This window comes from Rattus rattus, chromosome 3 (assembly GCF_011064425.1).
Source record: "Rattus rattus isolate New Zealand chromosome 3, Rrattus_CSIRO_v1, whole genome shotgun sequence".
NCBI lineage: Eukaryota > Metazoa > Chordata > Mammalia > Rodentia > Muridae > Rattus > Rattus rattus.
The window spans coordinates 61,102,171-61,127,275 of record NC_046156.1 but is presented as its reverse complement, the minus strand read 5'-3'; the positions used below and the strand labels follow the sequence as shown (position 1 = coordinate 61,127,275).

At 47.3% G+C, this 25,105-nt stretch overlaps 3 protein-coding genes and 1 non-coding gene across 4 annotated transcripts in view; all 4 read left to right on the top strand.

Moving 5' to 3' along the window:
- Positions 1-3,752, top strand: part of Otud7b (OTU deubiquitinase 7B) — a 55,553-nt gene extending 51,801 nt beyond the window's left edge. Inside the window, 1 exon segment of the mRNA XM_032897704.1 lies at positions 756-3,752. Coding sequence (XP_032753595.1) covers positions 756-1,958 — 1,203 coding nt within the window. The 3' untranslated portion in view covers positions 1,959-3,752.
- Positions 3,753-7,915: 4,163 nt separating this feature from the next.
- Mtmr11 (myotubularin related protein 11) lies at positions 7,916-16,345 on the top strand. The gene is made up of 17 exons (XM_032897706.1): positions 7,916-8,142; positions 8,549-8,639; positions 8,990-9,111; positions 9,358-9,418; positions 9,547-9,689; positions 10,100-10,178; positions 10,279-10,414; positions 10,615-10,702; positions 10,826-10,914; positions 10,997-11,121; positions 12,456-12,522; positions 12,711-12,781; positions 13,268-13,434; positions 13,690-13,863; positions 14,412-14,594; positions 14,973-15,266; positions 15,719-16,345. The coding sequence occupies exons 1-17, from the start codon at positions 8,077-8,079 to the stop codon at positions 15,863-15,865; spliced, it is 2,103 nt and encodes a 700-aa protein (XP_032753597.1). The 5' UTR covers positions 7,916-8,076; the 3' UTR covers positions 15,866-16,345.
- A 385-nt stretch (positions 16,346-16,730) lies between these two features.
- Sf3b4 (splicing factor 3b subunit 4) lies at positions 16,731-21,829 on the top strand. Its single transcript, XM_032897705.1, has 6 exons — positions 16,731-17,268; positions 17,646-17,774; positions 18,218-18,760; positions 18,986-19,192; positions 20,912-21,085; positions 21,411-21,829. The coding sequence occupies exons 1-6, from the start codon at positions 17,235-17,237 to the stop codon at positions 21,596-21,598; spliced, it is 1,275 nt and encodes a 424-aa protein (XP_032753596.1). The 5' UTR covers positions 16,731-17,234; the 3' UTR covers positions 21,599-21,829.
- Positions 20,586-20,712, top strand: LOC116897512. Its single transcript, XR_004387531.1, has one exon. It is a non-coding gene; the product is annotated as a small nucleolar RNA SNORA19 (small nucleolar RNA).
- Positions 21,830-25,105: the final 3,276 nt, after the last annotated feature.

Below are 25,105 nucleotides of genomic sequence, written 5' to 3'. Positions count from 1 at the left end.
TACAGAAGGAGCTCGGGCTGCAGTGAGTGGGGGGAAGTTAGATACCAGATCTCTGTACTACAGAAGGAGCTCGGGCTGCAGTGAGTGAGGGGAAGTTAGATATCAGACAAGTATCTTTCCTTGGCCCATGACACAGCAGGCTGAAGCCTGAGAGGGACAATGCCTTTTGAGTGACCTTCATCATATCAGTAACCCTTTTCTGGAGCTAGATAGTCATTCCCCAGATGGAGTTCATGGTGCATATGCCACCTGTCCTAGTTTTCTTCCTATTGCTGTGGTAAAGACCATGACCAGAAGAAACTTGGAGAGGAGAGGGTTCATTTGGTGTACATGTTCTGATAACACTGCATCATAGAGGGAAGCCAAGGCAGGAACTCAGGCAGGAACTGGAGGAATGCTGCTTACTAGCCTGCTCTCTCCACTTTATACAACCCAGGGCCACCTACCCAGAAGTAGGGCCACTCACCCACAAGAGGCTGGGCCCTCCCACATCAATCACTAATCAAGAAAATGTCCTACAGACTGGCCTACGTGGCCATATAACAGAAGCAGCTCAATGACTGGCATGCCTTCTTCCCAGGGGACTCTAACTTATATCAAGGTGACAAAACACTAGCCAGAATCCCACCCTTTTTTATGTAACTAACCCCTAGAGCAGGGCTATGGTAGCTCTGTAAGCTGTTAGGTTCCACGTCTGTGGGAGCTTCCCTACACCAGCCCAGGGAGATCACTGTCCGTGCTCTTCTCTCTTGTAGGCTCCTCTGGCCCAGCCCGAGTCCCCCACAGCCTCAGCTGGAGATGAACCCAGGTCCACTCCTGAGTCTGGGGAGTCAGACAAGGAGTCGGTTGGCAGCAGTTCTATCGGCAATGAGGGCAGCAGGCGGAAGGAGAAGTCAAAGCGCGACAGGGAGAAGGACAAGAAGAGAGCAGATTCCGTGGCTAACAAACTGGGCAGCTTTGGCAAAACCTTGGGCAGCAAGCTTAAGAAGAACATGGGGGGCCTGATGCATAGCAAGGGCCCCAAGCCTGGAGGGCTGGGGAGTGGGTCTGGAATAAGCAGTGGTACGGAGACATTAGAGAAGAAGAAGAAGAACAACGCGTTGAAGAGCTGGAAGGGTGGCAAGGAGGAGGCAGCTGGCGATGGGCCTGTGTCTGAGAAGCCCACATCTGAGCCTGTCGGCAACGGAGGGAGCAAGTATAGCCAAGAGGTGATGCAAAGCCTGAGCATTCTGAGGATCGCCATGCAAGGGGAGGGCAAATACATTTTTGTCGGAACCCTGAAGATGGGCCACCGGCACCAGTATCAGGAGGAGATGATCCAGCGCTACCTTGCAGATGCTGAGGAGAGATTCCTGGCAGAGCAGAAGCAGAAGGAGGCTGAGAGGAAGATCATGAATGGAGGGTTAGTTAGTGGGCCTCCTCCAGCCAAAAAGCCAGAGCCGGACGGTGGGGAGGACCAGCCCAGTGACTCCCCAGCAGAGTCCAAGGCAACGGGCTTCTCTCCTGGTTACCCTGGGGGCTTTACTATTCCTCGACCTTCTGGGGGTGGAGTCCACTGCCAGGAACCTCGGAGGCAGTTGGCAGGGGGTCCATGTGTAGGGGGCCTTCCATCATATGCCACCTTTCCCAGACAGTACCCTCCTGGGCGACCCTACTCCCACCAGGACAGCATCCCATCTCTGGAGCCAGGCAAAGATGGAGTTCACAGGGGTGCCTTGTTACCACCCCAGTTCCGTGTGGCTGATTCCTATAGCAATGGCTACAGAGAGCCACCAGAGCCAGATGGATGGGCTGGAGCTCCCCGGGGACTTCCCCCAACCCAGACCAAATGCAAACAACCGAACTGCAGCTTCTATGGACACCCTGAGACAAACAACTTCTGCTCTTGCTGTTACAGGGAAGAACTGAGGCGGAGGGAACGGGAACCTGGTGGGGAACTGCTGGCACACAGGTTCTGAATGGCTAGAACCTTAGTGGGGAAAGGGACTAAACAAAGAAAGTTAAGCTCAACTCTGGCTCATCAGGACCCAGCCCCTGTGTTGATGGGGCAAGTGCAGAAATGTGTGTGGGAGCTGGAGTGCTGGCAGGCTGGCAGAGAGCAGGACAGGGCTAGCACTACCCCGAGGGCAGTAGTGCTCCTCTGCACAGTTGACTTGAGACTGCAAGGCAGAAGAGGGAGGGAGGTTCTAGCTCAACCTCTTGGGTCCCAATCCCAGGACCCAAGGGGAAGTAGGGAAATACTAGGTGTGTGTGGGTGGGAGGTGGGTGGACACCTTCAGGGAGGACCCTGGAAAGAAAGTTCTCAATCGGTTAAGGAAAAAATAGACCAAAGTTCATTGACTTTAGAAGAAAAGCACATGGTAGTGTACTTGGGAGTATAGAGTGAGTCTGTGATACTGAACAAGTTTGATTTTGGTTTGAATTAGGTAGATTTTAGGGTTGGATAAATTCTTCCTGAAGGATCAAGGCAGTAATGTGTGTGCTTGGCCTGGTCACACAGAAAGCGTCCTTTAAATCCTAGTGAATGAAAATAGGGAAGGGAGGGCTTAAAGGAGGGCTCTCTCCTAGAGAGTTTTAGGTTCTAGATACCCATCTGCCATCCACTCTAGTTTTAGGGGAGACTGCCTGTTGCCCCATCCTTTCCGCATCCTTTTTAAGGACTGAGCTCAGCTAAGTTAAGATGTTGTGATTTTTTTTTTTTTGATATTTTATTTTAAAAGCAAGTTCCTTTTGGAAAGAGAAAAGTGGTAAAAGCAGCCTTGTATGTGGGATTTTCTTCAGGTGAACGGGTGCAGAGTGATCTATTTTTTAACTCCTTAGCAATAACTACACGTGGACTTGAGTGCACCTGAGAAGGGACGGAGGAGCCAGGTGTTTGGCCAGACTGTTTGAAACAATACCAAAACCTCTATCGAGCACTGTCCTCTGCTGCTGTGTTTCCGTAGAGAGCAACCTATTTTATTGACTAATTTTTTTAAAGAAAAACTCGACTCTGACAAAATTTAAAAATTACTTACTCCCCTCCCCTATCTAAATGATTTTTTTCTCCTTCCTGTGTACTTCTGGAGAATGAACTTAACGTCCTGGCTTCTTTTGTTAAGCCATCGCTGACCTTAGTCTGTGGTTAGTTTATTAAAATAATAAAAAACACTTTGTAAGAAGAATTATTTTTGATATTAGGACTGGAGTTGAAGCATGGTATGGGGGCTAGGGGCCACTTATAAAAAGGTAGCTAGAGAAATATATTTTAGTGAACTGTAGCCACAGGCCACAGATTAGTTCCAGTGAGCTGATCTGGCTTTGGATTTCTCCCTTTTCCTGAGCCAGCCCTGTTCTCCAGAGAAGTAGGGGTGGACCCAATGGCGAGAGCTCCCTTGCAATTTGCACAAAGCACAAGTCTGGACAGTTTATGCTCTGACCAGAGCTGTTTCTAAGAGCTTTAAACCTGAAGACTATCCTGCGCCATTGCCCTTTCTCCTTATTTTTTTTCCTGGGGAAAAAAATCATCTATGCAATTCTATACACTTGTGGATGCATGTGAAGAAGGTGTGAGTGTGCTGCCTGTGTCCAGACTGTTATCTGGAGCTGATTCTGGGCTCCGGTTTCTCTGCTGAGGTATGCCGTCACCCACTAGTGGAATGTAGTCCCCAAATTTGATTTAAGTCACAAATGGCTCTATATGTGCATGTATACGTTTGTGTGTGTGTGTGTGTGTGTGTGTGTGTGAGAGAGAGAGAGAGAGAGAGAGAGAGGCTTTGGGACTCCCAGTCAGGAAGATGATCACATAGCTTTCTTCGGTAACAAAGCTAGTCAAGACTTCTTTATGGAACTAGTAAGTTTAAGAAGTTGTCCCTTGCCCCCTCAAAAAGTTTGAAAGTCGCTTCCAGGTCTTCCAATCTGTTGATTTAATAATTTCCTCTCATCATTTATAGACTATTTTTTGTTTGTTTCTTTGCTGTGTAGCCCTGGCTTGCCAGCCTGGTACTTATTATATAGCCCAGGTTAGCCTCCAACTCATAGCAACCCTCCCGTTTCAGTCTTCTGAGTGCTGGTATCTAGGCGTGAGCCACCACACCCAGCTTTCTTCAGGCTGAAACCTAGTATGAGACAAGCATTTCTGGCAGGTGCTTACTTTAAAGGTCACTAGGAAATTGATGATTGGTTTGGTTTTGGCTTATTTTTTAGGTAGGCTCCTTCCTATAGCCCAGGCTGGCCTTAAATGTATGATCTTGCTTCAAATTTTCCAAGTGCTGGGATCACATCATACCAGACATTTTTTTATTTCAGTATATAAACATTAAAAACCCAGATTGAACAAAACATCAAAATCTTAGGATATAACAGGAACCGTATTAAGGTGAAAGAGGTGAGAGCCCTTAATTGAACAAATATGAGATCAAATCCTGTCTATTTAAATTGTGATGTTTATAAAGGTGTTTTTACATTTTTTTCATTTTTTTTTTTAAATACTGCATCAAGATAGTATTTATCTTGGTTCGTGAGTTTTAAGCACTCCTGTTTTTCTCCCCATGAATGGTGGACTAACGCCTTGTGCCTTGTCATCACCTTAGACTTGTCCCAGTTTCCGAAGCTTGAATGACACAGGTGAAACCTTCACCATGAGCCCCCTCTTCCTGACTGCAGACACCCACAGCATACTTGGGATGCCTGCCTAGGTGGGTGGGAGTGCAGACAGCCCAGCAGGGCTTTTCCTGGAGAATAAACCAGGGAATTCCATCTCCTTTGGACTGCTGTGTTTGGACTTGATCTGTTATTAGATTGTACTTAACACTCCTGTTTCTAAAAACTGAGGACAAATGAAGAGACTCAGAAACCTTGTATCATGCTTGTTTTTATTTCTATGGTACCCAGTCTCAATTCTGCTTGCCTTTCCAAAGAAAAAATAAGAAAGTTCCAGGGAAAGGGAGGGTTCTAAGGTCGTGTGGGAAGTGGGTACTTAAAACTTTTTGTTAAATTAGTTTTTATTTGGAAGGTGACTATTAAGGCACCAAAAAAAAAAATCCATTTTAAAGATGAGGGACTCTGAGACAGATTATTTATTTTTTAATAAGGCTGGTGAGATTTTCATTGTTTTGTGGGGATGAAGGAATGGGTTGAGTAGGGTGGAGCTAAGGAATGTCTGGGAAACAAAACAATAAGCAAGCCCGAGCACGTACTGTGGTGGGGAGGAGGGAGGGTTTTGTGGGGAGCATTCAAGTGAGTAAAACCTCCCTTATTTAGGAGGGTCCTGCGTATGATGACGGGATGGGGGTGGGAAGGAGATAGACTCGTGGTGTATCCTTAGATGACGTATGGCCTCATCTCTCAGGCTTACATTTAAGTGCAATTACTCTTTACTCCAGGGCATCTGGGGTCCTACTAAAGTTTTAATGGAGAGAGATCTTCAGGGTTCTTATTTTTCTCCTTTACGCTTAACATAATTACACTCTCTCCACCCTACACTCTGTACCATGCCATCCCCAACTTACAGTAACTACACCAGAGGACTGACCTCCAAATCCCTTAACTAATGCTGGCTTAATTGAGAATTGAAAGAGATTTTCCTCATACTGTGTTTTGTAAATGATATAAATTATATCTTTTATTTAGTTTTTAAGATGCAATTTCTAAGAGTGAGGGATGGTGTTAAGCTCCATGCTGTGCCTTAAAATAAAAGTACCTTCCCTCACCATAGGTTTCCAAAGTGCACAGACCAATAAAGCAGAAATTACCATGACTTTATATTGTAGTCGGGAGGTAACCCTGAGCCCAAGTTCTCTGAGATGTGGCCCTTGCCATTCTTCCTTTCACTCACATGTCCAAGGTTCAGGACACTTTATTTTTCTTTAAATAAAGGAGCATTTGGGTGATGGCTGTCTGAGTTATCAGACACCTCTGACTGAAGTGTGTTCTCTTTTTCAAAGAGGCAGTACCCAGCCACATAACCATAGGCAAGAGGACAGAATTAGAAGCCATTTTCTGGTCTGGAAACATACCCTGGATTGTTAATATTTTCTTCTTTTCATCTCTGTCAATGCAGGCTCAATGAGTCATACAGGCACTCTTGAGCATTTTGCAGATACCCAGTCACAAGTTGTGTATTGCCTTTTGTGCTTAAGCTGTTTAACAAAACACTATCATGTTCACTATCAGGTAGAATTCCTATGCCCCTCCTTCCCATAGCTTATGTGGGCTGGGGGTAGCAGAAGTGATGGAATCTGTCTAAGGAGTGGGGTGGGAAGGACCTTGGCCTCTTTCTGTGTTTATAACTGGATCTGTGATTCATCCTGTGAGTCACTCAGCTCCACCTTCCTCCTCCAGCTACCCCTCCCAGCAGCCCTTGCTCCTGGCACAAACCTGTAACCAGAGCAGGGGTCTGAAAATGGAAACATTTGATATAGCTCCTTGCCTCCCGTCCCCTTCCCATGCAGTGGACATCTGGGTTGGTGCGGCAGCTGGTGAGTCTTCCTGTTACCTAGTTCTCAGCTGCAGCCCCTGGTTAGGTGATGATCAAACCACTTACCTCCGTTCTGACCATTCCCTCTATAGTCTCCGTTCCCATACCTCAAGACACTAAAGAGCAGAAGGAGGCTCTTCGAAGAAAAGTGGTGGGGAGAAGAAAAGTAGGTCATGGGGTTTTAATCCCCTGGAGCACACCTGTTCCTAATTTCCTTACATACTTTATTCCAGAAGACACTGAGGTGTGTGGTGGGGTGGTGGTGGTCAGCAGCCTTTAGGACTTCTACACTCAGGCTTCTAGGCCTGCTTGCTAGCAAGTACATACCTGTTTGTTCCAGACTCTGCTCATGCTAGCTTCACTATTTCCACAGTTGCAGCCAACAAAGGGAACTTTGGAAGCTGAGGCTGGAAGGATGTGTGCTGTGGGGAAGGGGGTGTTGTTGAATGTCATGGCACCCACCTAAGGACTGCTGCCTCTGTACAGACTCAAAAACAATAAAACAGCAGCTCATTAACACCTATTTGTATTTCATTTCCTGTCTTCACCCTGTCCTGAGCTGCCCTCCCTAGCATCTCTTCTGTGCCTCCTAGTCCTCTACAGCCCCATCTTTGCCTTTTGAATTCAGCAGGGAAGGAGGGGGAGATGTGATCCTGGAACTGAAAAGAGGTTTCCAGTCCTTAACTTTCAAAATCCAGAACATGAATCATTCATTAGGAGATCTGGTGACTGGGTTGGAGGGGCGGAGTCATGTACCTGGGGCAGGGCTTTCCAGTGGAATAGGTAGCAGCGGGAGTGGGGAGGTGCGCTTGCCCGGCGCAAAGACTGGTTTAGATAGACCACGAACTCTTCCTGGGTTTTCTAGCCCCCGCTCCACTGCCGAGATCTGCAGATCAAAATACCTATGCTATGTCTGCACCCCAGACACACCAACTTCCGCCCACTCCATTCTGCCCCTCGGCCTGTCAAGCTCTCCGAAAAAGGGCACACGGTCCAGTTCTCACTTATGTCCTTTTCTCAATCTGTTAGGTAGTCAGAGGAGGCTGAAAATCAAAACAAAATCACAAAACCCATAAATAAGCGAAACAAAAATAACGAGTTTCCTAGTATATTTCTCATTGAAAGAGTATAGAGAGCTAGGCCAAAATGTTTTCATTTAATTACATTACTGCTCCCCTCTAATATTCACGGACAGAAAGAGACTAGAATGTGGGTTTGGGTTAAGGGAATCAAGAGTATTCCCCAATTCCCCCATTCCTCCGATCTTTCTTAAGCTCCTCCATTTTCTTTCTACTTTTCAAAAAAAAAAAAAAAAAAAAAAAAAAAAAAAAAAAAAAGTGCGTGTTCTCCTTTAAGGGGCTGGGCATCTTGCCTGTTCTCTTTTAGAGTCACCGAAGTTTCCAAAGAGCCTCCCCTGTCTGGGCAGGACACACCTTTCAAATAAGACCCCCCCACACCCCACCCCCGGAAACTGTGCTCCTGGTATCCCAAGTGCCGCTACCCCTGTGTCCTCCCCAGCCTTTCTCCCCAGCTCTAGGATTTAGACTCTCCCCAGAGAGAGCGAGCATCTTTGAAGACTCCTACCCTTAGCTGCTCCAGTCCCGAATGGAGCCAGGGAAATGTGGTGGGGGGGTCGGGGCCAGAGTTTCAACATTGCCCCCCAGAAGGAGGAGCCAGAGCTGGGGGTAAGGAGAAGGAGTGGGAGGTTGGCTAGCAAGAGGGTGTGAATGGGATGCTGTGAAAAATAAGCGGGAAGGAAAGGATCCAGAGGAGGAGAGTGTATCTGTTTTATCAACTGTCATGGAGCTGGTCTGCCTTTTCAGTCTCGAGTTGTCTCATTATCCATTAACCAGCCCCTCCTTGTCTGCCAGCCGCAGTCAGTGATCTCAGTTTCCCAGAGAGAGAGAGAGAGAGAGAGAGAGAGAGAGAGAGAGAGAGAGAGAGAGAGAGAGAGAGAGAGAGAGAGAGAGAGAGAGAGAGAGAGAACACGAGAACACAAATGAACTCAATGCAGGTCCCCAAACGCAGCTACTGAAGAACTGCCCGATTCTGAGGTTGGGAGGTCCCAGATTAACTCTCTCCCCTGCTCAGTTCTCTGGACCGAAGTCTGACCCAGGGAACAGGATGCCGGAGCCTAGCAGTCATCAGCTAGGCAGCTGCCTGGCCTCTGGTTGCCTCCCAGGTAATAATCTGACCTCTCTAGATTTCCTTAAGTCTTCCCACCCCATCCTTTTTTTGTTTTCACCAAAGATCGCTCCTCATTCCTTTCCTCAAAGTGTTTCTGAGACTCATTCTCCTGCCTCACAAGGCCTGGCCATTGTTCCTTCTACTTTCTCACCCTGGTTACTTTTCGTATTAACCATCCAAAGACCAGTGAGTGTATAGTGCCACGTTCTATGCAGAGTTTTTAGAGGTTAAAAAAATGTCTATTCTTTTCCTTCAAGTTTACATTCCAGAAGGATGGAGACGAATAGCTATGTAGAATTGTGGCAGCATTGGGAACAGAACTTTGCTTCTCTTTCTCCCCTTTAGGGGAGCATATCCTAGCATGGGCACCAGGCCGGAGGAAAGGGCCAGGACTAGAACTGCCTGGAACTCTGATCTGCACTAACTTTAGAGTGACCTTCCAGCCTTGTGGATGGCAGCGAAATCAGGTGAGGTAGCTAGTGTAATAGAAAATACCGAAGCTGGGCATGGTGTTCCCAGCAGTTGGGAGGTTGAGATGGGAAGACCATGAGAGTTCCAGGTTGGACTAGGTTACATAGCAATGCTCTGTTTATCTTGAATGTATCAGTAACAGTAGAATTATTTCTAAGGAAGCTGCCTTTTACAGGGGAGGGGAAGAGGGATCGAGGCAGGACAAGGATGGATGTCAGATGTCTGTCTTGTGATTCCTTTAGGATACTCCACTGAGTAGTGAATATGATTTTGCCCTGATCAACATTGGGCGATTAGAGGCTGGTAAGTCTGGTAAGAGGAGCATTTGAGCCCCCACCTTCTGTTTTCAGAAGATTGAGGGGTAGGGAAGGATGGAGTGGAGGAAATGCTTCCAGGATGATCCCACACTTAATCCTAACTCTTGACTTCAGTGAGTGGCTTGTCCAGAGTGCAGCTTCTCCGTCCGGGGTCTCAGCTTAAGTTCATTCCGGAAGAGGTTCTGATTCACGGCAGAGACTTCCGGCTGCTTAGAATTGGTTTTGAGGCTGGAGGGCTGGCACCTCAGGCCTTCCAGGTAAGAACTTTACTTAGAAAAACCCTTCTCACCTTGACACCTCAGGGCTCCTTCCATGCTCCAGGACCTCTCACCATTCCTCACTCCACTCAAGGAGAAGAGTGACAGTCTCATCAGGGGGAGGGGCCTGAACTTTAGTCTGACTGTCAGTTATGAGCAGCAGTAACTATGGGAGAGTTGGGTAATATTCCTAACTAATTCCCATCTTAATAGTCAATGAGTCTGTGGTTTTAGATTTGTTCTTCTGACCACAGCACCTACTGTTTGTAGAGGTCCCCTTCTCTAGCATCTGTTTTAGCTGCTCTTTGATATTGGTGATAAAGGCAGTAAGTAGAGAAACACATGCTCTGTTTCAGTCTTTGTACATCTTCGGTTTGAGGCTAAAGGATAGGATATACTCTCTTCCCCAGGTAACCATGGCCATCATTCAAGCCAGAGCTCAGAGCAGTCAAGTCCAGCAGTACAGAGGAATAACCCTGAGCAAAGCTGGTAAGCAACGGTGCTTTAGGAAATGGGAAGTGAGTCTGACATGGGAGGGGCTAGTTGGACAAAATATTTCTTCTTCCTTTGTTTCTCACTCTTTCTCAAGGCAAGGTTTCTGGCTCCAGAAAGCCACCCATTCCTCTCTTGGAGACTTTAGAAGACTGGGAAACAGAACGGAAGAAGCAAGGGGCCAGAGGCTGGAGGGTTAGCATGGTCAATGAGAGGTTCGATGTTGCTACCAGGTGATGACTCTGCTCAAGCTGCCCTGACTCCTGCTGCCCTCCTAGTCTTCCCAGAGTTCCTTGATCCTCCAAAGCCAGTACTTCCCATAAGCTCTGGCCTCTGTTACTCCTGGTTTCAAAACCTGAGATCCCTTGGAATGCTCTTTCCAAAGTAACTTCCTTGTTATAACAAAGTTGTGACTTCGCTCTTCACTTTGCAGTCTCTCAGGTTACTTCTGGGTCCCTAATCGAATTCTGGACAGTGAGGTCAGAAGAGCATTTTCACATTTCCATCAGGGCCGTGGACCGGTCAGTCTGAAACTAGAGGGTCAGGGGACAAGGGATGGGAGGGCTTGCTGTGAGGTCATTGTGGGGGCAAAGGTAGCTTAAATGTAGTTCTTTCACAATGACCCTCTTCTCACCCATCTGAAGCGCCTGTCCTGGCACCACCCGGGAGGCAGTGACCTTCTCCGATGTGCAGGGTTCTATATAGCCAGTGACCCGAACAAAGAAGACATCAGGTGAGGGTCTTGATGAGACCCAAGGGCTAGGTATTCTGAGAAGACCCCTTCCCTTATTCCTGACTTCTTTTCTTCCCTCCAGAGCAGTGGAGTTAATGCTACAGGCTGGGCACTCTGATGTTGTCTTGGTAGACACCATGGATGAGATGCCTAGTCTTGCTGATATCCAACTTGCCCACTTGAAACTGAGGGCCCTTTGCCTGCCTGGTGAGAATAACCTTGGAACCCTCAATCCCAATCTGGTTTACTCTTTTCTATATTGTAGATCCTTTAGCCCAGTGAGTTTTCATTTTTCTATCCCATCCTCATTGCCTACAGACTTACTAATAACCTGTTTCCCACAACTGTTTTTTTGTTTTTATTTTTTGAAATAGACTCTCTATGTAGTGACCTGGAGCTCACTGTGTAGACCACGCTGACCTCAAATTCTCAGATCCACCTGGCTCCCTCTTGTCTGGGATTAAAGGTGTGAACTACCACACCCTGTTCTGCAACTTTAAAAATAAAACTTTATTGGCTGAATATAGGTGTGGGGCACATACCTATAATCATAGCATTTGGGTAGTAAAACCAAGAGGATTGCCATAATGAGTTTAGGGCCAGCCTGGGCTATGTACAAGACCTTGTCTCAAAACAAAATGAAAGTAAAAAGCTTTATGAAATTCACTTTACCCATCTTGGGTGTACCATGCATTTTATTTACAATATTGTATACTCATAAAAGCCTTTTTTAAATGTTCAGGATCAAACCCAAGGCCTTAATTCATAATTCACATCCAGTCTTAGGAAAGTGCTAGACTTTTTTTTTTAAGTTAAGTAGATGGGATTTTGTTTGGGTTTGTTGCTGTTTGGAAATTGTTTGTTTGTTTGTTTGTTTTTTCAAAATGGGACTTCTCTGTGTAGCCCTGGCTGTCATGGAACTTACTACATACACCAGGCTGGCCTTGAACTCAAGAGATATGTCTGCCTCTGAGTGCTGTGATTAAAAGTACACAGCACACACATCTTAACCAGACTTCTTAACCCGTCTGAGTAGCAGGTCCTTACTACTATATGGATTCTTCTCTTTCCCACTCTTCATTCCCCCCCCCTCCAGTTTCAGCCCCTATCACTAGACAGGAAAGAAAGAAGAGAGGGGAGAGGGGAGGTGGGAGGGAGAGGGAGAGGGAGAGAGAGGAGAGAGGAGAGAGAATCCCAGAATCTATTTTCTTTCCTTTTGTTTCTTCTCTGACCACAACTGCAACCAACCTCTAGAGGCTCTAACATTTATACCCTCTGAAAGGTTCCCAGAATTCCAGACATCACACAATCACAGAAACTGTCTGCAGCTGGCAGAACTGTGTCTCTGCTAGAGCACGAGATAAATCAGAGTCAGCTGCTGCTGATAAGTCTGAAGCAGCCCCACACCTCGGATTAAAAAGAAAAGCTCTATATTTGTGTTTTTAAAGAAACCAAAATTCCCAAATTGTCACTACACATCTGGGTACAAACCTAGATCCTGGGTTCTGATCTCCTTGTTTTTCTTGCTCCCTCTGTGCTAGACTCATCTGTAGCTGAAGATAAATGGCTCTCAGCCTTGGAAGGAACACGGTGGTTGGACTACGTCAGGTATGCCCAGCCTTCTAATCACAGTTAATAATCCGACTTCCCCAACCTTCTTGTGACTTATGCTTCCCAATGGCCTTCCATAAATCCACCGATTCCCAAGACTGTGACTACTGCTGCCTAGCAGGAGGGACAGGTACTGGGAATTTAACCCTCTTCCGAATTTAACCCTTGCTCACATGCCCTTCCAGGTCTTGTCTTCGAAAGGCCAGCGACATCTCAGTACTAGTGACGTCCCGGGTCCGTTCTGTAGTGCTTCAAGGTGAGGTCCTTAGGTCAGCTCCTTCCTGCCTTATCTTTTTTCCTTCCTGTGATTGGGTACTGTGGAAGGGGGCACTTCCTTGTGCCCCTTTAATATTAGCATTCCTGTTAGTCGGAAGCACCAGGAGTGCCAGCTCATCCTTCAGAGCTACTCCGTCCCCTACTTAGCAGTTGTCCTTTATTCTAAATTAACAATGTTTTTAGTCCTCCCCCCTTTCATTAGTGGATAAGGACTGGGTGGGAAGGGCACTGGGCATGCTGGTTTGGGAAGTATGGCTCTGCTTTCTCTGATGTTGAGTGTTTCTAGAAGGTGAAGTCTATCAAGTAAATCATTTGAGCTTTGTTTTCTCTTCATTGTGCCCTCTCACTCCTGCCTCCCCCCCCCATTTTCTTTTATGTGCCCCTCCCACCTCTTCCTGTGTTTCCTCATCTCATTCCCTCCTGCCCTAGTTTCTTGGACCCCCTTCTTTGTTCCTTTGTCACCCAGAGCGTGGTGATCGTGATTTCAATGGCCTCCTCTCTTCACTCGTCCAGCTGCTTTTGGCGCCGGAAGCCCGGACATTGTTTGGTTTCCAGTCACTAGTGCAACGAGAGTGGGTGGCAGCTGGACACCCTTTCCTGACCAGGCTTGGGGAAACTGGGGCCAGTGAGGAGGTGAGGACACTTTAGGGTCTCTTTGTCTTGAGTGGGGTCATAACTAAAGGAAGAGGGTGAGAAAATGATATAATCTAACCTCTGGACTCGAACTCCGTGTGAATGGGCTGAGTGGACACTCAGGTGAGTCAGCCTTGAACCCCTACTACTCTCAATTCCTATTTTAATCCCTGACTTCTTTAGTGTCCGGTTCCAGACGCTCTTCTTCCCTTTTTCAGATGCCTGCAGACACTCCAGACTGTGTTCTCTCCTCAGGCTCCGGTGCTTCCTCTCTTCCTTGACTGTGCCTGGCAGCTTCTCCAGCAGTTTCCAGCTGAATTTGAATTCTCCGAGTTTTTCCTTCTTGCTCTTCATGACAGCATCAGGGTTCCAGACACCCTCACCTTCCTGAGAAACACTCCGTGGGAGCGCGGGAAGAAGAGTGGACAGGTCAGTGACCTCTTTAATTTTTTTCTTTTGAGCATTTCAAACTTTTGGAATTTGGTCTTCATTTAGGAAAACTGAGGTTTGTGGAAGGGCTGGGGGAGCTCACTCTCAGGATCAGATTTTTGTTTTGTATGTGATGCCAGAAACAGAGGAGGTAAGAGGTTTAAAATTTGTTCCAGATATGGGACAGGGACACACACTGGTTTAACCATTCTTGTTTAAATATCTTTGTGTGTGCATGTCCTAGTAGTCTCGTGGAGGTCAGAGGTCAACCACAGGTGTCAGGCCTCACCTTTCACCTACTGAGACAGTCACTGTTGCAGTCTGCTGCACACTCCAGGCTAGCTGGTCCAAGAGCTTCTCAGGGGCTTCTCCTGTCTCTGCCCCCATCGTCCTGTAGCAGCACTGCAATGGCAGAGCCTGAGCTGTGTGTCTGGCTTTGTGTATGTTCTGGGAATTCAGACTCAGGTCCTCACCCTCACAAGGCAAGCACTTTTATCCACCAAACCAATCCTGAACTCAAATCACCCGTTTCTTTGCTTCCTGTTTAGTTCAACTTGTATACACAAGTTTACACCCCCGAGTACTCCCAGCCCCTAGCTGGAAGCCCGGCTAATTTACATCTGTCCGTCTGGGACTGGGATTTACGCTACAGCAAGGAACAGATATCACAGTTCCTTAATCCTGGCTACGATCCGGAACATTGCCCAGACAGCGGGCTCCCTAGACAGCAGGTAAGGTATCTACACTTCAACTCCCTTGACTCTCTCAGGTTCCCGGTCGCTACTAGATGAGAATGATAGGATATCCGAACCCCTCAGAGAAAGATACCACTATCTTTAATTGCTGTCACTTGCAGCCTGCCTTCAGAAGACATGCTCTAGAGCAGGAGAGCGTTCTTTGGGTCTTCATCTGTTTGTCTTCTTGGTTCATGTCCACATATCATGTTTCTCTAAAATCAACCTAATGGGCCTGCGAAAGCCTGATGAGCAGGGAGGTCAGACGAGAGGGCTGCAGTCTGGCACTGGCACAGTGAGTCCGGCAGCCAGGTACCCCTTCCCACTTCAGAGAGAGGTTGTTCTCTAGTTGTCTGTTGACTTCTTCTTTTTTAGCCAAGCCTCATGGTTCCTGGATCCCCCAGTTCTATGTGGCTGTTCTCCAGAGGGGCCCTGACCCCCCTGAATCAGCTCTGTCCTTGGCAAGACAGCACTTCCTTGCTGACAGTCTCTTCTCATTGGCTCCCTCGACCGGCTAGATCCTCTGAAAGCCTAGCTGACCAGGAATGGGGGCTCCCCTCACATTGGGGAGCCTGCCCTTTACCTCCTGGGCTACTGCTGCCTGGATATTTGGGACCACAGATCAGGTTCTGGAAACGCTGTTACCTGAGGGGAAGGCCGGAGGTCCAGGTGAGAAGGGAAGACAGATTGGATGGGGGAGAAAGAGCTGAGAAGCCAAAGGGCTGGAGTAATTGGGGAGTAGTATTCCATTTATCAAATCGGGTCCCCTTGGGATGGCAGGCGGTGGGAACTGCCTGTGACTTTGGAGCACGTAGAATCTAGAGCACTATTAGAAGGGGAAAGAACATTTAAGACTTTAAAGTACCAAGGATCTTACTAGAAAACTAGCCAGGGAGTTGCGGACACACCTTTAATCCTAGCTCTCAGGAGGCAGGGGCAACTGGGTTTGAGACCAGCCTGGTCTACAGAGTTAGTTCTAGGATAGCCAGGGCTACACAGAGAAACCCCAGTCTTGAAAATAAAAACAGACAAACCCGAAAAAAAAAAAAAAAAAAAAAAAAAAAAAAAAGGAACTAGACCTGTGACAATCTCTCTTTGCACCTTCCTTTGCCTCTCCCCAGATAGGCTCTTCAGCTCTCACAATCTCTGGCCTTCAAGATGAGCTGTCTCATCTTCAGGAACTATTAAGAAAATGGACACCAAGAATATCTCCGGAGGACCACAGCAAGAAAAGAGATCCAAATACTATCCTTTCTCAGATCTGCTGAAACTGCTAGCCATCTCAAAGGCAGGGCAGAGGGCAGGGGTTTGTTTCTGCTGATGTTTATATCTGACCTTGGTGCTTCGGGTTTGGCATTCCAGTCTGTAAAGCTCACTTTGTAGGCCAGTTTCTGTAAATGGTGCTACCAACCTCCAGCTCTCCTGTCTTGTTTGGTTCCTGGAGCTATTTTTGTTTCTTGTGATTTGAAAAATAAGAAACAAAACCAATTCAGAATGATTGCCTTTTTTCGAGGCAATTCTGTGCCATTTGGATGGTTGTCAAAAGTATGATATCAGAGACCCTTTTCATCAGCCCCAGCAAGGTGTCCTAGAGACCTCATTCTCAACCCCTCAACACTACATTGAAATCTTTTCTTAGTCTTCTGTGGGAATGAGGTGAATAAGGGAGACACCTCCTCCTCCCACTGTATATTTTTGTAGCAGCATTTCCATTTAAGGAGTTCATTAAAGCACAGTATTTCTACACATTGCTGGTATTTTCTTGTATTGAATGAAGATCTCAGCAAAGCGGTGGTGGTTGTGGGGTAGTGTGAACTGAGAAAAGCACCCTTATTATTGTAAGGAAATAAAGGATCCAAGTCAGGCGGGGCTGGGCAGAATGCACATGAAATATGGGGAAAGCCCCCCCCACACACACACACATACGCACACACATCTTTTTTGAAACAAGGTCTCTCTGTATATCAGGCTAGCCTGGAATTTTTTTTTTTTTTTTCGAGACAGATTTTTCTGTGTGGCCATGGCTGTCCTGGATCTCGTTCTGTAGATCTGGCTAGCCCTTAGCTCAGAGATCCACACCTGCCTCTTAAAGCTTCAATACCTGCCTGTGAGCACCCTCGGTTTTGTGTCTCAAATTTCCCAAGATTGGAGGAGCTCTGACACTTACGGGAAACCAAAATACCTCGAGCTCAAGCCTAGGCCGAGGGTGAATCTGCACGAGCGTTGTGGACCAAATTAATAATAGGCTGTTTTCAAAGGCAGTCCTGGCCCTGGATATGGCGGGACTTTGCCTAGCACACGTCTCTGCGTCACAGAACATACAAAGCTTGGTTTAGCATTTCAATTTGCGCTTGGGGTGCAGTGTGATGCCCTAACAGTCTGGAAGCATTCAGGGCTTTAGTTAACTGTATCAAAACCGGCTGATTCACTTCTGTTCCACCCCGACTGCTGCGGCAGCTCCAGAGCACCTTTCCCTTCTGTCAGACACGAATCCGACTCCTAAGATGGCCGCGATCGCTTCCGGCTCCTCCCTTGTCGCCGGCCCCGCCCAATGTGAGCCTTGGCCCGGAAGTGGAAGTAGAAACTGAGGTCAGGGGGGCGGTGCTGCTGCTTAGAGACGGCGGGAGCCCTTTCGCCATGGCTGCTGGACCGATCTCCGAACGGAATCAGGGTAATTGGGAGAAAAGAGACCAAGATAGGGACAGGGAGGTGGAGAGCTGATTAATGCCAGAAGCATTTCTGCTTGGGTGGGAGACGAGATCCCTCTGATGTGAGACCGACCTCTGGGCGCCTGGCTCGCCTCGAGGCCGGGTGGAGGCCCAGGCCTATGAGGAGTGATGCTTCTAGATCCATTCTCCTTAAATACTCTTCTACCAAGAAGACAAAATTCTCCGGAAATACAGGATCAGCAAGAATGCCAAATTAGACGTAGCGGATTTTTCTAGACTGTGGAAGCTGAGGGAATTTCGGGACTTTAGTTAACGTTTTTGGTTTTTATTTTACTTTTCACTCTTGACCCTCTCCTTACCTCCTGCTTCTTCCCTTTAGATGCCACGGTGTACGTGGGAGGTCTAGACGAGAAAGTGAGCGAGCCACTGCTATGGGAGCTCTTTCTCCAGGCAGGGCCAGTGGTCAACACCCACATGCCAAAGGATAGAGTCACTGGCCAGCACCAAGGTGAGTACATGGCGAGAATTAACCCTGTATAGCGTTAACGGCCCCTGAAGAGTCACAACTCCAGTCACAACTACTTTGGAATGAGCAACCTAAAGGTTTTTTTCCCCCTTAAGCTTCAGTTCAGTTTTTGGAATAGTTTCTCTTAGCACGAGTTACTGGAACCATTCTCAAGTGAAGTAAGATTATTCTTCTGTCATGTTCTTTTTATTGTTTTATTTTCGAGACAGTGGTTCTCTGTGTAGTCCTTGGCTGTCCTGGAACTTGCTCTGTAGACCAGGCTGGCCTCAAACTCAGGGCTCCACCTCTGCTCCAGCATGGTGGCATTAGAAGCATGAGCCCCCACCCAGCCTTACCTGCTTTGTTCTTTGTGTTTGCAGACTGGTGAGTTAATGTTTGATTTTGAATCTCTTCACCTGAGTGGTCTTTTTTCATTGGTTTCCTAGGCTATGGCTTTGTTGAATTCTTGAGTGAGGAAGATGCTGACTATGCCATTAAGATTATGAACATGATCAAACTCTATGGGAAGCCAATACGGGTGAACAAAGCCTCGGCTCACAACAAAAACCTGGATGTAGGAGCCAACATTTTCATCGGAAATCTGGACCCAGAAATTGATGAAAAGTTGCTTTACGATACTTTTAGCGCCTTTGGAGTCATCTTACAGACCCCCAAGATTATGCGGGACCCTGACACAGGCAACTCCAAGGGTTACGCCTTCATTAATTTTGCTTCATTTGATGCTTCAGATGCAGCAATTGAGGCCATGAATGGGCAGTACCTGTGTAACCGCCCTATCACTGTGTCTTATGCCTTCAAGAAGGACTCTAAGGGTGAACGACATGGCTCAGCAGCTGAACGACTTCTGGCAGCCCAGAACCCGCTGTCTCAGGCTGACCGCCCTCATCAGCTGTTTGCCGATGCACCCCCTCCGCCCTCTGCCCCCAATCCTGTGGTTTCATCCCTGGGTTCTGGGCTTCCTCCACCAGGTACAGCTTGTAGTTCAGACTATGCCAGTGAGGCCCATGGGAGGGAGGTCAGGGGGCAGAGGACGCCCTGGAAGAGTAAGCTGTGAAGTCAGTGGGCAGTGAGGGAGGAGTGAGGATGCTGGTGGGAGGGAAGAAGTTGGTGCATGTCCTTAGGAAGCTGAAGTGTAGCATGCTGGGAAAGACATTCTGTCCGCTACCACTAACTGTCCTTCATTTCTTAAACAGGAATGCCACCTCCTGGTTCGTTCCCACCTCCAGTGCCACCTCCTGGGGCCCTTCCTCCTGGGATACCCCCAGCAATGCCCCCACCACCTATGCCACCTGGGGCTGGAGGACATGGTCCCCCAGCAGCAGGAACTCCAGGGGCTGGACATCCTGGTCATGGACATTCACATCCTCATCCATTCCCACCAGGTGGGATGCCCCATCCAGGTAAGTGCGCTGAGCTTGTAGAGGGGCCTTTGTATTGCTTCTCCCGGTGCTCTTTGTCTTGGGTGGAAATAGTCCAGAGTCCTTTTCTTCAGAAAACAAACAATACTTTGTACATGTTGGTGTGCTCCTGTGTTATCTCTACCTATAGTCTCTGAAGAATAGCTTGTGCTTGGCAAAAGCTCTCAACCTCTCCTCTGCTTCAAAGGTTGCCAAATCTAGAAGACATTTCTGCTTTTGGTTTTTCAAGACAGGGTTTCTCTGTGTAAACCTTGCTGTCCTGGAACTCCCTCTGTAGACCAGGCTACCCTTAAACTCAGGGATCCTCCTGCCTCTGCCTCCCAAGTACTGGGATTAAAGGCATATGTATTTTTAGATTTTCTAATGTCAACTTTAGCAACCTGGATCAATTCCTTTTTTATGTATGTGTAGATTCCGTGCTTGGTTCTCTTTTCTGTGTTTATCTGTAGTGTTAAATGTGAAGGTTATGATTTATTCTGGGTCTCTGGTCTGAGGTTCTTGGTAGACTAGAAAAGGCTGCTGCTCAACCCACAGTTTACTTTTCTCTTTCCAACACCATCTTCAATAGCTCTCACTTGTAGGAGCCCAGTCCACAACTCTGGGGGTTTGTCTGTTCAGTCTTCCACTTTACATAGCAAGTCTAGCTTATGTTTTTATTGTTTGCCACAAGCCAGTGCTCTAGACTGCACTGCACGTCACTTCCTGTAGGAATCTTCCTGCCACTGTGACTCAGGTCTCTGTATCTGATCTACTTTCACTGAGTAAGTTTTCCAAGGTATTCATAGACATGTCCTTAAAATTCTTCTACCTGGGCTCACTGTCCCTGCCCAGTGTTCAGGTCCTCCTGGTGGCTGAGCTTTCGGGCTTTATCATGGTCAGTGTTTGGTGTTTGCACATGTCAAACCTTCTCTTGACACCTACTCTTGTCTTCTTAAGGACTCCTCTTTTGGATGGGTGGGGTTTACAGTGTAGTCCTGGTGGGCCTCCAACTCTCTGTAGACCAAGCCAGCTTAAAGTCACATAGATCCACATGCTTCTGCCTCCCTAAATGCTGGAATTAAAAGTGTGCACTACCAAGGTAGACTAAAATTTTCTTTTCTTTTCTCATAATTTATTTATTTTTTTTTAACCAGTCTCATGTACCCCAGACTGGTCTCAACTTTGCTAGGTACTTCTGCCTTTACCATTAGCATGCTGGGCAATACGGTGTGCGCTATCAGGCCTGATCTTCCTAAGGAGTTCTTACTGGCCTTAGAATTAGGCCTCTGTCCCAGCATCTATCTGCCACCAAGTCCTCTCACACACAGAGCCAAGTTCTGCTTGTCTTATACTTGGCTGTCATCACTTCTAAGCTTAAGTCAGAGAAGGAAAATGAGAGCACATTTCATTGTCTTTTTTCTTCACATCAAGAAAAAAGATATTTCTGATGTGCTAAATAAACTTGGAGGTATATTAGCAGCATGACTACTTTAGCCACTGCTGTCAGTCACCTTCAGACAAAGATTGATTGAAAAAAAAAATCATGGAAGGAAAATGGAGATGGTGTAGAACTGGCTGAGTTTTACTGTAGGAAGGGGTAAGAGCAGTGTCACTTTGCTTGCGTCCTCTCTGTCACCATCTCACCATCGTTATTTTGTTCTCTTGTTTTCTTTGCCCTGGTTTCCTTTTGTCTCCTGTGTCCCTGTGTTTTTATTTTCATAGGGATGTCCCAGATGCAGCTGGCCCACCATGGCCCCCATGGCCTAGGACACCCCCATGCTGGGCCTCCAGGCTCTGGAGGGCAGCCACCACCCCGACCACCCCCTGGAATGCCTCATCCTGGACCACCTCCGATGGGCATGCCTCCCCGAGGGCCTCCTTTTGGATCTCCCATGGGTGAGTGGGCGCTAGCTCCTTTCTTCTTTGTGTGCGTGTGTGTGTGTGTGTGTGTGTGTGTGTGTGTGTGTGTGTGCGAGAGACAGACAGACAGCCTGTACCCCAGGTGACTCCTGTTCCTGTCTTAGTTTCCCAAGTGCTGGGGTTATAGAGGCATGTGCCGTCAAGCTGTTGGTCCTGCATGTGTGCTTACAGCTTTCTTTGCCCATCACCCTGTCCTGTGACCTTTCTCTAACTTCCCACATTTCTGTTCTCATCCCTACTAATCTCAACATTAGCTGCTTTCTGTTTTCATTTTGGTTAACTTTTCTTTTTCTTCCTGTAGGTCACCCAGGTCCCATGCCTCCACACGGTATGCGTGGGCCTCCTCCATTGATGCCCCCTCATGGATACACCGGTCCTCCGAGACCCCCTCCCTATGGCTACCAGCGGGGACCCCTCCCTCCACCCAGACCCACTCCACGGCCCCCAGTTCCCCCTCGTGGTCCACTTCGGGGCCCACTTCCTCAGTAAATGGTCATCCTTTGTCTCCTTCTTTTATCCTCCCTGTGTCTTCATTTCTCGGACCAATCAGAGATGCTGTAGCTCGTCAGGGCTAATGTGCTGACCCCTGTCAGCAGCTCTGTCCCCATTCCAATGTCGTGTTTTCCACAGGGGATTTTTCTTCATTTTTATTTTAAAATGTTGGTCCTAATTTCTTTACACATGTATAGAGAAAAATAAAACTATGCTTCTTGTTTGTTCTCTGGCGAAGTAACTTTTAGAAGTCGGGGTTTGCGGGAGGAGTGGTATGAAAGAGGGATGGTGTTTACATTGTACGCAGTTATAGTGTTGTCAAGGTGCTGTGCCTTACCGCCAGACAGCTGCACTTGGAGTAGAGCTTATCTTCTGTTATAACACTGGGGCATGAACAACAGGAATAAAATGTCCGGTGATATGTTAGCAAACAGTAACACAAGTGTCCACTGTGGCACTGTGTGGTTGGCTGAAAGTGTCTGTCATTGAGGGTCTGGTTGGATGAACTGGGAAGTCTACACACTGGAGCTCTGTACAGCTTTGCAACAACCAAGGAGCTGGGAGTGCAGCTCAGCAGTAGTGCATCCTGGGCTCTTGTTCTGGGTTCCGTCCTTGACACCAGAGGGGAAAGGATGATACGTCTCGTACGTCTCGTGAAACAATGTAGGTCATAATACACGAAATATATATATAGCGTGTGTGTGTGTGTGTATCCACCCATATATATGATTTGCTACCTTATCTAGGAGGTGGTGCATATATGTATGTGTGTTTGTTTATATTTAAAAATAGATAACCAACTAGTGAAAAGTGTTAAAATATGGAGGGAAACTTTGTGCCACTTTTTTTGGAGCCGGTCTTTGTAGCCTTGGCTCTCCTGGAATTCTCTAGGTAGACCAGGCTAGCCATGAACTCAGAGGTCTGCCTCTGCTGGGATTGAAGTGCCACCATGCTCGGGGGAAGCTTCACCTCTTGAGTGTTGTTAGCCATGGCTTTTATTTGGAGCCATGTGAATGTCTTAATAATTGCTAGACGAGTGAGGAGAGCAACTTCATTTTAGCGGATGATGTTTATATCTTATTCCTAACTTTATTCACATTCTTGGTTCGTCCAAACGATTTCCACTCTCTGCTGATGACCAGGGTGAACGCAGCAAGTGTTACTGTCAGAACATCTAACTTGGTCTGAATGTTCAGGAAGACTTCCTTCGGAAAATAGTGATGTCTGTAGTCTTTTGGTGGTAAGGTGATCTTACTAGCCAGGCATGGTGGTGCATGCCTTTGACCCCAGCAGAGGCAGGTGGATCTTTGAGTTTAAGACCAGCCTGGCCTACATAGTGAGTTCCTCGAACGAGCCAGAATTAAAAAGATCTAGCTCTCCCTAATCTTAACCCTGGGACCTTAACTGGCCCTCAACCTCCCTTGTCTTCCTGCCTGTCAGTAGAATGCTGGAATTATGAGGTTGCCATGCTTCTGGCTAGACTTTGGCTGTCAGAGGGATGGTTGTAGCACTAAGGCTGTGGGAAGACTGGCTGAGATTTGAGTCAGGTTGTGGGGCTCCCAGAGGTTTTAGTGCTTTTCAGCTCTTTCATTGGTGACCATGGAAACCTTCAAAACAACGTTGAGGTAAGGGAGGATGCTGTGGGCTCTTTGCTGGGGAATATGAGCTGCCCTAGTTGACATGTTAGTCAGGCATCAAGGTAGTATATGTTGACTAGGCAGGAGGAGGCAGGTTTGGATTAGAGATGTAAATGTGAGGCTCACCCAACAGAACCATAGCAAAGTTGTGAGGCTGCCTGATGTGGACAAGGAAATGCCTAAGTGGAAGCCAGGAGTGCCCCACCCCCACCCTACAGAGCCTGAAGGCCTGAAGAAACAATGTTGACAAACCCTGTCCAGGGGACTGGGGAAGAGGAGGTGATGAAGTACTTGATTTAAGTCTTCCCTTAGGATTTAAAAAGAAATCTGTTTTCCCTTTTAATTTGCTTGCAGTACTGGGGATTGGATCCCTGGGCCTCTCTGTATCTTTTAGTTTGATACAGGGTCTAAGACTCCCTTAAACTGGTTCTGTAGTCACGGAAATTGTCTCAGCTTCCTGGTTAGCTGGGCTCCAGGCTTATGCTACCACCCTGGCTGACAGGTACTGTACTTCTGAGAAGCTAATAAATGTCAGTGCAGTGTGTGCAGAAGCTCCTGAAAGAGAAGAAACGGCTTCCTGTCAGCAAGGCCTGCCTGTAACCTAAAATGGGAACAATGTGTTTAAAAGATGCATTAAACCTTAAGAAGTTCATCAATGGAAGCCTAGTAAAGGGCCAGTCCCCGAGGCCCATGTGGGCAGAGCTGTTCTGAGTACCATCCTGGAAAGAGAACTCCAGCCAGCAGACTTGGAGGACTTCTAGAGCGTTGGCAAAGCTTCCCTGCTCGTAGAGGTGGGGCAGAGAGTTGTTGCCAGGAGAGTTTTTGGATTCATTGGCATCCTACCGGGGATGGCCAGATGCCATTAAAGATACAAGTTCTCTCATTCGGTTATGTCACTGTGTAACTTACACATTGACACGGTCCTGAGGGACACATAAAACTTCAATCTAGGTGAGAGGTAGCTTTTTACGGTAAATTAGAATCTGTGATGACCTTCAGTAAATTGGGAACCTTACTGACCCATACATTTCCAAAATGCAGCATTGGGTCCTACAAAATTTAGGCCCACATCCCTAGCATAGTGAATTTAACATGTCAAATGGCATCTGGGAAGTCTCTGAGCACTCAGGCTGCCAGCCTCTATTCAGTATCTCCCAGCATCCTGGAGCCACACTTAACGGAGCAGATTCGTATGGTCTTGCAGCTAAAAAGACGCCTAGCCAAAACACTTCATTTTCTAGACAAGAAGCCTATGTTTCCCAGAGGCAGGGGACTTGGTCAAAGGCAACAGTTGTGTATCAGAAGTGGAAATCTGGATATGCCTTGGTCAGTGTTCTTTCCAGAAAATCCCAAGGTCTTATCTGTAGTAGACTGATTCAGGGTGTACATCCTCGAAGCACCTCTGACTTGTGGAGCTCTTGAATCTGTCAGTCCAGGTTATCTGACAATAAAACAGAAAAGATTCAAGAAAAGGAGAACCGAAGCCAGTACACACACACACACACACACACACACACACACACACAAAGAGGGGGTTGTTAATTGATAGGATTTTTTTATTTTTTTATTTTTTGAGTCACTGGAGAAAGTGGTTGGAAAAGGAACTGTCCAGTTGATTGAACAAACTCCTTCTCTAGCACCCGCGCCACTGCTACCAGCAATTGAATGGAGATGGGGGGTCGGAGGTGTTTATCTTGTTCATAAACACTCTGGACTGTTATGGAGGAGACAGATGACAGGGACCCAGGAGTCACTGACTCTGGCTGCTGGGTACAGAAACCACACCTTGTTTTCTGAGTCCTCTTACATAGTAGCTGAACCTGGGGTCTAAGCTGTGGGTTTGGGAGAGGGTTTTTAATTCCAGGGA